Below are 12,447 nucleotides of genomic sequence, written 5' to 3'. Positions count from 1 at the left end.
TAAATGTTAATATAATGAAAATTATCTTGAGTTGTGGATGGCAGGTGAAAAAAATGATGATAAATAAGTTAGATAGAGAAATTGAGAAATATGGAATAGGTCAACCAATTATTTAAGATTAATGTAGTATTTAAAGTAATAAAATTTGGATAGAATATAACCACTCTGTTGAATTTGAAAGTAGATTTGATTTTGCTAAATTTGCAAGTAGATTAGATTTGGAAGTAGTATTTGAAATGTGTTCAAATAAATGTTAACTAATAAGTCTGTCGATTGTACTATTTGAACGAAACATAATATTTGGATAGAGTTCAATTGGTTTGTTGAATATGAAAGCAAATTAGATTAGAATTCAGATAATGAAAATTATTGGATTAGAATTTAGATGGTGGACTTTATACAAAAATTGGATATGTTAGCCTTATATAACATAACATGTTTAGTATTGGAGAATGTTAAGTGATGAGTTTGAAATTTTTAAAGCATTAAAAAATTATAAAACACATACCAAACTATTAGTATTAGAAAACCTCTAAAATGTCTCAACTAATAAATAGGTAGATTAGGGAGAATTATTGATAAATTAGTTTAACTACAGTTTTTATTACCCAATAGGAAACGTTAAAGTAAAGAATTTTGTAATCAGTTTTTTTACTAAATTTAACCATGGTGAACTAACAGATAAACAGACTTTTTGATAAGTTAGTTTAGCCGAACTTTTTCTAATCGAATTTAAACATTTCAACTAAACCAATAGACAAGTGTTAGCTAACATTAATTAAACTTGTTAAAGAATAAATGATTAAAACATCTTGGGAAATGACACATTTCATATTATTAAAAATCTTCTAGAACATATCGATTGGTAAATAGTATTAGTATAGATAACTGTACTCAAACAAATCTGAGTGGAACAAGGTAGGGGCATAATCGACTCGAGTAAAAAATACTTGGATTTGAATTCGAATTCTACCTTGTTCAGTTCTTGAAAGTTAAGGTTGAAGTCAAGTTCGAGGTTGATTTTATATTGCATTACTTAAGTTCGAACTTGAACTCATGCTTATCGAGTCCAATCTAGCCTAATTGAGTTTAGAAAATATAAATTTATATTTTATATAATTTTAAACAAGAAACAGAATACACATTTCATACTAATAAATAAATTTTTTTTAAAAAAACATATATATATATATATATATATATATATATATATATATATATATATATAAAGCTCGATTGAACTTGATTAAGCTCAAATATTAAGCTCTTAAGCTCCAATTCGGCTTGTCAAGTAGCTCGAGCTACTTGAAATCGGTCAATGCAAGTTCAAGCTCGAGTTTTGACTGAACAAGTTCGCAAGCTATTCGATTAAACTCGATTCGTTTGCACCCTGGAACAAGAATTCACTTATTTTATCTACTAGCTACTAAAGTATCGGCCCACTAACTCCAACAAGACTGGCTGAATTTATTAAGCTAATAAACTTAACTAAACGATGGACTTAAACTAGCTAACTAATGACTCCAATCAAAACAGACGAATTCAAGACAATGAGCCATTCTTGATCCGCCAAGCTTGATCCACAGTCTTGTCCAACTCCTTGACGGATCCTTCTTCAACTTGAATGAGGTTATATATAGTTGCTTGTTCAAGTTCGATCCCTTCAAGTGACTTGTGAGTTCCAATTTGTTCTTGAACAACATGCCAAGGGGGTCTAAGACTCCAAATCTATATCTTCCTTATCCTAGAGCCTTATTCTTACTTAGAAAAGCAGGTGATTGTTCCTGTCATCAACAGGAATGAGTACTTCGGAATAAAAAGACAATAATGTCCTATTTATTTTCATGAAGGGAAAAATAACGAGACAACAATCTCCTTTTTTTTTTCCTCGTCTACTATTTTCACAAGAAAAAATAATTAAGGTTTTGGGGAATTTAATGCCTGTGCACCTTATTTGTCTTTTATATTTATGTGTCAATTCTTTAGCTTGCCCGTTTTGTCAATAACACATTGGCAAAATGAACTACAGAAACCAACAGAAAATACAAAACCATGATCATAGGAAAAAATGACTAAATACTAAATACCGCATTTTTCCTAGGTCGCGGTTCATTGGATGTAGTAAATTGTCCGTAAAATTTACCTTTTTATCTATCAAAACTTACCGTCAATCTAATAAAACTTAGTAATCTAGTTATACAAATTGGTAAGTTTATGTAATAAAGTAGTAAATCGTCCAAAAATTTACCTTTTTATTATCAAATTTAAACCACTAGCCCAAAGGCTGATAGTCACTACTAAGCCATTAAAGATTTGGTGGGGTGAAAGGTTGCTTCCTACCAATTGCCACATTAAGCGGCTTTTTAACAAATTCAAACAGGTGCGCACTGCACTCATCTGATCCGGTGGTGGTCGGCCCCCTTAGACCCAGTTGGATCTCCCTCTTAAATTAGGATAGTATAGGATATTATAAATAAAGTGAGGATTGGGAAACAAAAATTACACAAAATTATCATTTATCTTCCAAAACTTATCATTATTATTCTATTATTCTAATTAAACTAACCAATCTAGTTATATGTAAGTTTCTCAAGTAAAATTTATAAATTTGTGCAATAAAGCAATGAGTTTTAGTCATTCATAAAATTTACCTTTGTGCTACACAAACTTACCGTTCATCTTCCAAAACTTACTATTATTCTAGTCAAACTTACTAATCTAGTTATATGTAAGTTTTTCATATAAAATGGTAAGTTTTTAAAATTAAATAGTAAGTTTTTGTCACTCATAAACTTCACGATTTTATTACACAAATTTACTATTTAACTTTCAAAACTTACTATTGGAAAAATTAGAACGTACTATAAGTTTCCTCATAGAAATTAAAATTTTGATAAAAGTTGAAAGCCAAAATGATCAAGTTGGGTTCCTAAAAAATTTTCATATTTAATTATTTGACATTTTCATTTGATTGTAATCCCTAAGATGTTTGATTTTCGTTGGAACTCCAAATTAAGATGAGACTTAATAACCAAAAATCAGCCAAACCATTTATTAAGCTAACGACATAGTTTTTTGAAGGAGAGGGAGGGAGTGCAAGTAGTAGATTTCAAGTTCAAAATCTCTTGTTTACACTTATAAAAAAGCACCGTATTTTTCCTAAGTCATGGTTCGGTCGGAGTCATTTGATGCAACATTAGGAAAGACCCGTCTATAGAAACCTTTGGCACAACATTTTTAAGCTTGAGCTTCCATATTTGATTGTTACTAAAAATTAAGTTGTGCAAGGTTTCCATTTCTGGTGTTATAGTTTCTCTGCGAAATTTTAAGCTTGAGCTTCCATATTTGATTGTTACTAAAAATTAAGTTGTGCAAAGTTTCCATTTCCGGTGTTATGGTTTCTCTGCGAAATTGGGAACATAGAAAGAAATGGCAACACAGTGTACTATAAAAATTGGGAACATAGAAAGAAATGGCAACACAGTGTACTATAAAGAGACCAGTAGTCCGGTTCGAAAGTGTAAGATCTTTGTTTCTCGAAGCTTATTATCTAAGCATTGCTGCTTCTTTTCTTAACTTCTTCTGTCAAGAAATCTTGGTAGATTTTAATCTTTGGTACGTGACAATGTCGTCAAAGAAGTCATGGAAGTCATGGATGAAGAAAACTTTTACTTTCTCGTCCAGAATCCCGTTCAAAGGATGAACCATTTGAACGGATTACTAGTCCATACTATAACCCCAGTACGAGGCAGTACGAAGAGTACAGTAGAAAGCAGGATGACTCCGAGTCGGAGTCTGATGAGGAGTGGCCGGAAGTGAAGTGGGAGGCAGAATACGACGAGAATGAGCATGTTTACCAAGGCCATGGGAGGGAATATGGCGGTCGAGTCAAGCCGGATGGTGAAACTGAGGAGGAAGAGGAGAAAAAAAAGGCTCCAGAGGAGTCTGCCTACAATAGTTACTGGGGGAATCAGCAAACTACGTACTATGGGAATTGGGAGGATCATCATCAGCATGGACAAACACAGTACTCTTCTTATAGTCAGTGGGAAGAAAACTTTGCTCATGAATATAATCAGCACATGAGGATTGGCTCGCCAGAGAATTCTGATTATGAGTATTGATGAAACAAAAGTTAATGTTTTCCTCTGATTCCATGTTTTAGTTTTGCTAATTTTGGCGCTGCAAAGTTATCAGTTTGTATTTTATTTTCCCAACTAAAATTCCTTTTGAATCTAAATGCCTAAATTTGCTTCTACGTGTAGTGATATTATTTTTTTTTTCCAACAAACGGCAATAGTGTAGTGATATTATTGACTATGCAAATAAGGAATGAAAATTCGGTGATTGAGGGTTCTACTATGAGTTTTGAGGAGCAAAAGAGTCTTTCAAACAAACTTTTGGCTTAAAAGATTTGCAATTGATACCAAGAATAATCAACTAAATTACTCAAATATCTCATTTTTAACTATAAAGGTTGCAAAATTATATATAATACAAAAAAAAAGAACTTTAGGGTGTTTTATAAAATATGAAATTTGAATCCATTAAGTTATTAAATTGTTAAATATTAAAACAAATACATTTGAATGTATATTACATTCACTGATAAGTAAATAGTTTATCACTTATTTTTTGAAACAAGTTTTGCCTAGAAAATTCAGTGCGAAATAATTAATTCAGATATTTAATTTTTGGTTATCAAACGCATCTTGACATATTAAAATTTGAATCCATTAAATTTAAATGCTGAATTGGATTATCAAATAGAACCTTAATAACCCTTTTGGTCAAACCAATGAGTTCTTGCGTGCTTTTATGCTTGGCCTATAAAGGAAGAATGGGGGACTTTGAAATAGATAAATAAAAAATAAAAGAAAGTAACATGCTAGAGATACCTTGTAACAAAATGTTCCAATTTCTTTTTGCTTGTGCAATGTACACCCTCTCAATCTATAAGACTCATACACCAGTAAAAAAAATTAACCTTTTCGATAAATTAAAATGCTTACTTCATTCAATTGGAAAAAGCATAATATAATAGATTAAAGAAAATTAATTACCCGATACTAGAAATTTAAAGGACTATTAATTCTTCTTGTTCAACTGCATATTTGTTACTTTTTCATAGAATTTCAGCCTACATTCGTTGGTTGCCACTAAATAAACTCAAACAACTTTTAGTAATTATCAAATGTTTTATTTCAACTCGAATCAAATTCTCCCTTTTTCTTCTTCCTCTTATAATATTCGAAATTTCTTGAATCGAACAAAAAAAGTCAACTCGATAAAAGCAACAAATTACAAATTTCTAGTTTCTTAACGAATTTACCATATTCTTGAACAGAAAAGAAATAATATTAGAACCAAAAAAAAAGCCATAATATAACTAATATTCCATCCGAGTAAACTCGTTTGTGTTCCTTACATTTTTCGCTTGTACGATATGCTTCATGTATTGTACATATGCTGCATTTAAACCACTGGATAACTATTTCTTCTGGCAATGAGGATAACCTCTGCCTTTTCCCCTGAAGCACCAGCAAACTTTTCGTAGCTCAACAAGAAAAGGAGGTGCTACAAAATTTCAGAACTGGTGGGCTACTTTTTTTTTTTCTTTCTTCACTGGTTGGAAATTACTAGCAAGTAATGAAATTTGGTTCCTTATTTTCACTTTTCTATCTCATATTCATTTTTTCCGATTCTTCATTTTTTCTTGTATATAAATTGTTGTTCTTGCAGATGCTACCGGGGACTTGACACTTCCAAATAATACCCTCTATTCCATGAAGATTTATAGGTTCTCCTTTGGTTCTGCTGTTTTCTAAATTTTGTTTTGTGGATACCAAGTGTTCGACGAAATGCCTATTTATTCGTCATACTCTGTGGTGTCATCGAACGTCATCCCACTTCAATTCTGCAACCTGAAAATCCAAAATGTGTCTGTTTTACATCCATCCCTCGAATTTTTTCCTCGTAAATGTTCAACTTATCTGGCTTCGGGCTGCAACAAAAAGCCAAGAATCATTTTACAAAGTGGGCGGCTGAGAGCTGGGAGCAGCAAGAATAGTAGTAATGTGGTTGCTGAGGAAAGTGCAGTGGCAAGGGGTTTCGAGTGGGATGATGGTCAAGTAGAAGAGCTTGGAGAAATGGTGGAAGATGAGGAGGAGGGACCATTACCATGGGAAGGCGCAGTAATTTATAAGAGGAGCGCTTCAATATCCCATATAGAATACTGCACTACTTTGGAAAGGCTAGGACTAGGAAAGGTTTCATCTGGGGTTTCGAAAACTCAGGCTTCTGAATTGGGATTAAGGGTCACGAAAGCTGTGAAAGATTATCCTGATGGAACCCCTGTTCTCATTTCAATGGATGTGATGAAGAAGAAGCAGAAGTTGAGGCTGGATGGGATTGTTAGAACTGTGTTTGCTCTTGACTGTAACAGGTAATTGATTTTGATTCTGCTTTATTAACATGCTTTTATTAAATTTACATGTTTCCTGACTTATTTGTTGTAGTTTCGATCATCTATCTAGGTAAAAAAGTTAATTCTTTTCCTGAACTAAAATGTTGCGTGATTTTTAAGGTTTCTATAAGTGGTTTTGCTGTTCTCAGATATGTGTTATTGGTTAAAAATTGGTTTAGCTGCGTAGTTGTACTTGTTTCATGATTCGATGCAATTACATTTATTCATACATAAGGAGAAGTTGTTTACTTGTTATGGTTGAGAACCTCTTACCTATATCTCTTTTCCTCAATTTATAAGGGGTATTGGCATAATAATTTGAGTTAAAGATCATAACTTTTAGTGATATTAAAAGCATTTGCGGCTGTAATGTGTTGTTAAATATCTCTTGATGAACATATCACTGTTACATGTCTTTCTCTACACACATAGAAGATGATTGATCCCGCCATTGTAAATATCAGGCTAAGAAGAATTTCCCAAAACATAGTGTGCTCATCCAATTTTTTTCTGTCTCTGTCTGTCTGTCTGTCTGTCTCTCTGTATTATATGTTGCGGCAGAAGTATTCAGATTAAAAACCTGATCTTGTAGGAGGAAATGGCACGCAGTTTCTGCAAAAGATGGTTAGGTGGAAGGCAGAGCATAAATAACTTAATAACTAAAACAGATCTTAGATGAATCAAAAGTATGTGGCTGCCCCATCAGTTCTCTAGGGGTGACAAGAAGCCTTGATGAGACTGTTAATAAGGACTGTAGTCAAGTTACTTTAGCTTCCTTGGGATATTCGTGTATTTATCCTGGCCACTTGATGAGAAAATGCTTGTAAATTGTCTGTAGAATTTGCTTATCATTTGCCATTATGTAGATACGTTACCCTAGCCATTTGATGGGAGAATGTCATTAAAAATTGCCTGTAAATGCTAATTATCATCTCGTTTGCCAATTGCTAAGTTGTATGTCTTGTGCGTGTAGGTGTGGTGAATCAGCTGCTAAGAGTGTTTTTTCCAATTTCTCACTTGTACTAAGTGAGGAACCCTTTGAAGAACCAGAAACAATGGATATGGGTGTAATTTATGGGGAAGAGAAGTTTAGGTCATTTGATAATGATGGACTGGAAGACGAAGATAATGATATTGATGATCAGCTGCATTTTCCTCCAGAAGATAAAGAAATTGACATTTCGAAGCCTATAAGAGATATATTGCATGTAGAAATCACCATTGATGCAATTTGTGACCCAAAATGTAAAGGCATATGCCTCAGATGTGGTACGAATCTTAATATAGGTAGCTGCAAATGCAGGACGCAGGATACAGCTGAAAAACATTACGGTCCCCTTGGAAATTTGAGGAAACAAATGCAGCAGAGCTAAGACCTTTTATTTCTATGTCAAATTACATGATATTGTTGTTAAGTACTCAAATTGATCGGTCCTCATCTTTCCATAACTGTGATGAGATAAATGTAGAGATTTTGCTTTTCTTGCTTGTGCGGCGTGATGAGATAAATGTAGAGATTTTACCTTGGCTGTTGCTATCCTCTAATAAATGAGATTACCTGAGTGTTCATGGATGGTTGTCTTATGCATTTGGCAGAATCATGTTTCATTCATTTCTTTAAAAATGTTCATTAAGCATTCAATATTGGCAACTCTCATAAAATGGTTTTTGCAAAAAACCTGATATGGAAAAGATATACAAAAGAAGGTAGAAGAAAATCAACATCTTTCCTGCGCAAAATGTTGGAAATTGTGTTTGTGAATGATTTAAACAAACTAACCAAAGATTAAAGATCAAGATACTGCAGCATGGTGCAAAGTGATTTTATGAATTAATTGTGCCACGCGTGCTTCACTATTAACCGAAAGGTAATCATCCATGATCAAAGGTTAAATATGAAATCGATTGAAATAAGGTCCTACCATACCCTATCTATTGGGCCAAAATCTTTGAGGAACACTTCGCATTACCAAGGAACACAAATTGGGTACTTTGGATCCAGCACTAGACGGGAATAGGCCAGATGCGGGATTGCGAAGTAACTTGTTTCCTACAACGGAAACACACCACAAATGATGATGAAATTAAAGTTTGTAGCAGCAAAATCAAAATTAAAGTTTATAGCTACCAAATTAACTACACAAAATACTGCACTGAGTAGAAGGAAACTAAAAGACTAAGAACTAATAAAGGATGGTAACAAGGAACGATTTACTATTCTCCTCTTTATTTTCTGCATTTGTTTTATGCTGTTCCTTGGCTTGAAAATTCCAGTGGAAAAATGTTTTCTACATGATTGCTCACAGTAGCACTTGCATCATAGGAAAGGAGATTACCAGCTGCTATGCTAGGCATCCCAGGACAAGAAATATTGCTGGTCCTTAAATTTTCTGTTTCCAGATTGTAAAATACTAACTGCAACATGTCATGGTACCCCAATTTTGTAGTCATCAAGATTTCACTAGTTTTGTGCGTTGTCCCTATGACTTCAAGTCTGGAAACTGGAATTCTTGGCAATTTGATTACATTCTTGGCCCAATTTTTATCCTCCTTGTTGAATATCCATAGCTTCAACAAATTATGACAAAATGGTTTTCTGTATACGATGGCAAGATCATCTCCAATCCGTGTCACTTGACGAATTCTTTTAGTCCTTTTGGGAGGAAAAACCATCCCAAACTTCTCCTCCCCAACATGAAAATATTGTATAGCTCTTTCACCATCTACGAACAATTCATCTTTCCAATAAATACATCCATCCACGCAAATTGTCCCCTTCTTGAATTTCTCCAGTAGTGGTTTGTTGCCCATCGTCCTCCACAAATTCGTTCCAATTGTAAGAATCCTCCACTTAACTTGCCTGCCGAAATCCAAAGTGCAGAGCACTTTATATTCCTTCCTATGAGGATCAAATCCCAGAAACATTGATGGATAACGGAATTGTAGTGGACGCTGATAAGGAAGCGTTACCTTTTCCCCGGTGGTAATATTCAGCATCTTAAGTTGATAATCTTTCCGGTCGAAGAAACAGATGAGACCATTGACAATATCTGTGCATGGTGAAGATTGTTGGAAGTTATGAGTAGGGAGTCCAGCTGTGAAGGCGGCTTCAAGATTTGTAGGGAAGATTGATCGGATCGTTGAAAAGTTTTTTCTAAGATAGAATATAAGATAGGAGGCATCAGGCCGAGTTTGTGAGACTTTGTAGTGCAAATTAGCAAGGAAGGGGCTGGAAATTAGGGTTTTCCAAGACTTACAAACGCACTTGAGTCGCATAAGAGGCTTTGCTGGAATTCTTTTGAATATGTTCAAGAGAATATCATCCGGGAGTTGAAGCTCCAAATCCCCTCTTCTCTTCCTCTTTCCCATGATCAAAGTAATTGGATCTGAGTTTGTTGTTGTTATGTTTCGCTCTTCTGTCTTTTTTTTATTAGTGTAAGGTTTTTGGGGGGGGGGGGGGGGGGGGGAGTCTCTCTTGTTATTTCTGAGTGATCAGGAAAAAAGTTGAAGAGGTAGTGAAGAATTCTTCTTAGGGTACGTAATTAACAAGGGAAATTAGAGAAAAAAATATAGAAGAGACGGTTAGGTAAGAGCTGGTACAAAAGGGGATTAAAAAGGGAACTTCTTCGTTCATTGGAAGAGATCACGAGAAAATATTGGGGAGAATTATAGTTTCGGTTTCCAATATTTGCCATGTGTGTCCAATTGGTCTCTAGTGTATCTGTCAAAATAAATTTAGTCCCCAAAGTTTGTGAGTTTAGGCAAATTTGAGACAATTAATAGAAATTGAACAATGACTAACGGTGAACATTGAATTGCCGTTAGTCAACAATTTTAACTTTGAATTTTGGTCTTCGATGTTTGGATTTTGAATAATTATTTTTTTCCTAAATTTTAAATTATTATATTAAGGGTTTTAGCATGATTTGAGTTGCAAATTAAATAGGTAATAAGAATTCTAATTAAACTTCTCCTCTTACATTTATTTCACTTATTCATGCCAAATATATCTGATATGTTTCATTTTTCTGCAGTTAGTCTTAAATTTGGTATAATTTATGTGTATAATTATTTCTCACTATTAATAAATAATTGATATTGTGTTTTTAGTATTTTTATTTCTAGCAATATTTGAATAAACTTAACTATATATCTTTTCAAAATATAAGGAATATAACGTTTTGGCAAATTAAGTTGATCTTTTTTTTTTGCATTTTAAACAATTTATCAATTGAATTTGAAATGAAATTGACATTTTATACCCATTATATGAACTATTAAATGATTATCAAGGTACATAGATATTAAAATAAATACTTTAAAGCTAAAGTATTGGAATGTTGGATTTTAATTGGTAGAAAAGACAACAAAAAAAATAAAAGGAAGCTTTCAAAAAAAAGAAAAAATCGTTTAAAACATCTCTCAAATTTTACAAAATGACTTTTTTTGTTTTTCATTTTTAAAAGTGTACTTTTACGTCCTTTACAAATTCACATTGATAAAATTTGGTCCCTATCTAGGTTTCCGACTAGTTTTTGGTCGGAATCCATCACGTGTCTTGCACGTGATTATTTTTTAAAGGCAAAATTGTCAAATCAAAATTTACATAATCCGATTCATAGTCCCTTACATTTCATAAAATTAATTTTTTTTGTCCCTTACATTTCACAACAAAATGAATTATTTCGTCCCTCATATTTCACAAAATGAATTTTTTCATCCCTCATATTTTATAAAATAAATTTTTTCATCCATCATTAATCATGTGCATGAATAAATTTTTTTTAAACTCATGTATATATCTATTTAATCTCACCTGAACAATACGAATTGCATGTAATATATCTCTATTTGATTTCATCTGAACGTACTGTTCAGGTGAAATTAAATAGATATATATATAGAGAGTTTAAAAAAATTATTAGTTTTTGGCTTATGTTTATTTTCTTTTACTCGAAAATTGAAAATAAAGAAGATATTTAATTCTAAACATTATCAAGTGTTTATATCGAATTAAATTTTGACAAAAAAAATAAACAAAGAAAAAGTATGACAAAAGAAGTAAGTGATTGACACTTTCAAATTTTAAGACAATCAAAAGGCAAGAAATTCAACTATTGGTTTTAAAGGTGACGAGTAAAAATTTTAAATTTAAACTGCAATTTGTTAGCATAACTATAGATTTCGAATTAGGACCGATTAATTAGATGACCTTATTACACAACTCAATTAATGAATTATTACCAAAAGAGAAAGGTTAAAAATATTGAATAGATTCACATGGTGAAATCAAATAAATATATATATGAATTTAAAACAAAGTTGTTAGATTTAAATCCATGTATATATCTATTGAATAGCATGTATACAATTACAATTAGTCTTTTTAAGTAAAATCAAATAGAAATATATACATGGATTAGTCTTACATACTGTTCGAGTGAAATCAAATGGATATATACATGGATTTAAAAAAAAAAACTTTTTGTACACAAGGTTAATGAGGGATAAAAAAATTCATTTTGTGAAATGCGAGGGATTAAAAAATTTATTTTGTGAAGTGTGAGGGACGAAACAATTTATTTTATAAAATATAAGGGACTATAGATCGGATTATGTAAATTTTAATTTGACAATTTTGCCCCTAAAAATGATCACATGCAAGGCACGTGATGAATTTTGGCCAAAAACTAGGCGGAAACCTAGGTAGGGATCAAATTTGACCAATGTGAATTTGTAAGGGACGTAAAAGATACACTTTTAAAAGTGAGGGACGAAAAAAATCATTTTACAAAATGTGAGAGACGTTTTAAATGATTTTTCCCAAAAAAAACCAAAGAAAGATCCCAAAAATCCTAAAATACCTTCACATTGATACTTATCTTCAATAGTTTTTATAAGTATAATGGCTAACTACAAGAATTTGAAATCTACATGCACAAGACATATAACAATTTGTGTAGTAGTAACTATAATATACT

General features: G+C 32.4%; 2 protein-coding genes across 3 annotated transcripts; one reads left to right on the top strand and one right to left on the bottom strand.

Moving 5' to 3' along the window:
* Positions 1–5,443: 5,443 nt before the first annotated feature.
* LOC113736970 (large ribosomal RNA subunit accumulation protein YCED homolog 1, chloroplastic-like) lies at positions 5,444–8,039 on the top strand. 2 transcript variants are annotated; one of them, XM_027264199.2, is made up of 3 exons: positions 5,444–5,596; positions 5,743–6,445; positions 7,440–8,039. In XM_027264199.2, exons 2-3 carry the CDS (start codon positions 5,862–5,864, stop codon positions 7,837–7,839), a joined length of 984 nt encoding a protein of 327 aa, XP_027120000.1. In that variant the 5' UTR covers positions 5,444–5,596; positions 5,743–5,861; the 3' UTR covers positions 7,840–8,039. The 2 variants fall into 2 exon arrangements, with proteins under 2 accessions (XP_027120000.1, XP_027120001.1); XM_027264200.2 differs by having other exon boundaries at positions 5,497–5,646.
* A 312-nt stretch (positions 8,040–8,351) lies between these two features.
* Positions 8,352–9,907, bottom strand: LOC113736009 (putative F-box protein At5g52610). The gene is made up of 2 exons (XM_027262964.2): positions 8,803–9,907; positions 8,352–8,516 (listed from the first exon to the last, which is right to left on the bottom strand). The coding sequence occupies exons 1-2, from the start codon at positions 9,833–9,835 to the stop codon at positions 8,395–8,397; spliced, it is 1,155 nt and encodes a 384-aa protein (XP_027118765.2). The 5' UTR covers positions 9,836–9,907; the 3' UTR covers positions 8,352–8,394.
* Positions 9,908–12,447: the final 2,540 nt, after the last annotated feature.

Source organism: Coffea arabica, chromosome 3e (genome assembly GCF_036785885.1).
Source record: "Coffea arabica cultivar ET-39 chromosome 3e, Coffea Arabica ET-39 HiFi, whole genome shotgun sequence".
Lineage (NCBI taxonomy): Eukaryota > Viridiplantae > Streptophyta > Magnoliopsida > Gentianales > Rubiaceae > Coffea > Coffea arabica.
This window is presented reverse-complemented; position numbering and strand designations above follow the sequence as displayed.

Bases quoted from the DNA above. Each gene is read 5' to 3' on its own strand.
- LOC113736970 (XM_027264199.2), top strand. From the start codon at position 5,862: ATGCCTATTTATTCGTCATACTCTGTGGTGTCATCGAACGTCATCCCA. The intron at 6,446-7,439 runs GTAATTGATTTT...TTGTGCGTGTAG, and splicing joins TTTGCTCTTGACTGTAACAG to GTGTGGTGAATCAGCTGCTA.
- LOC113736009 (XM_027262964.2), bottom strand. From the start codon at position 9,835: ATGGGAAAGAGGAAGAGAAGAGGGGATTTGGAGCTTCAACTCCCGGAT. The intron at 8,517-8,802 runs GTAATCTCCTTT...TTTCCGTTGTAG, and splicing joins GATGCCTAGCATAGCAGCTG to GAAACAAGTTACTTCGCAAT.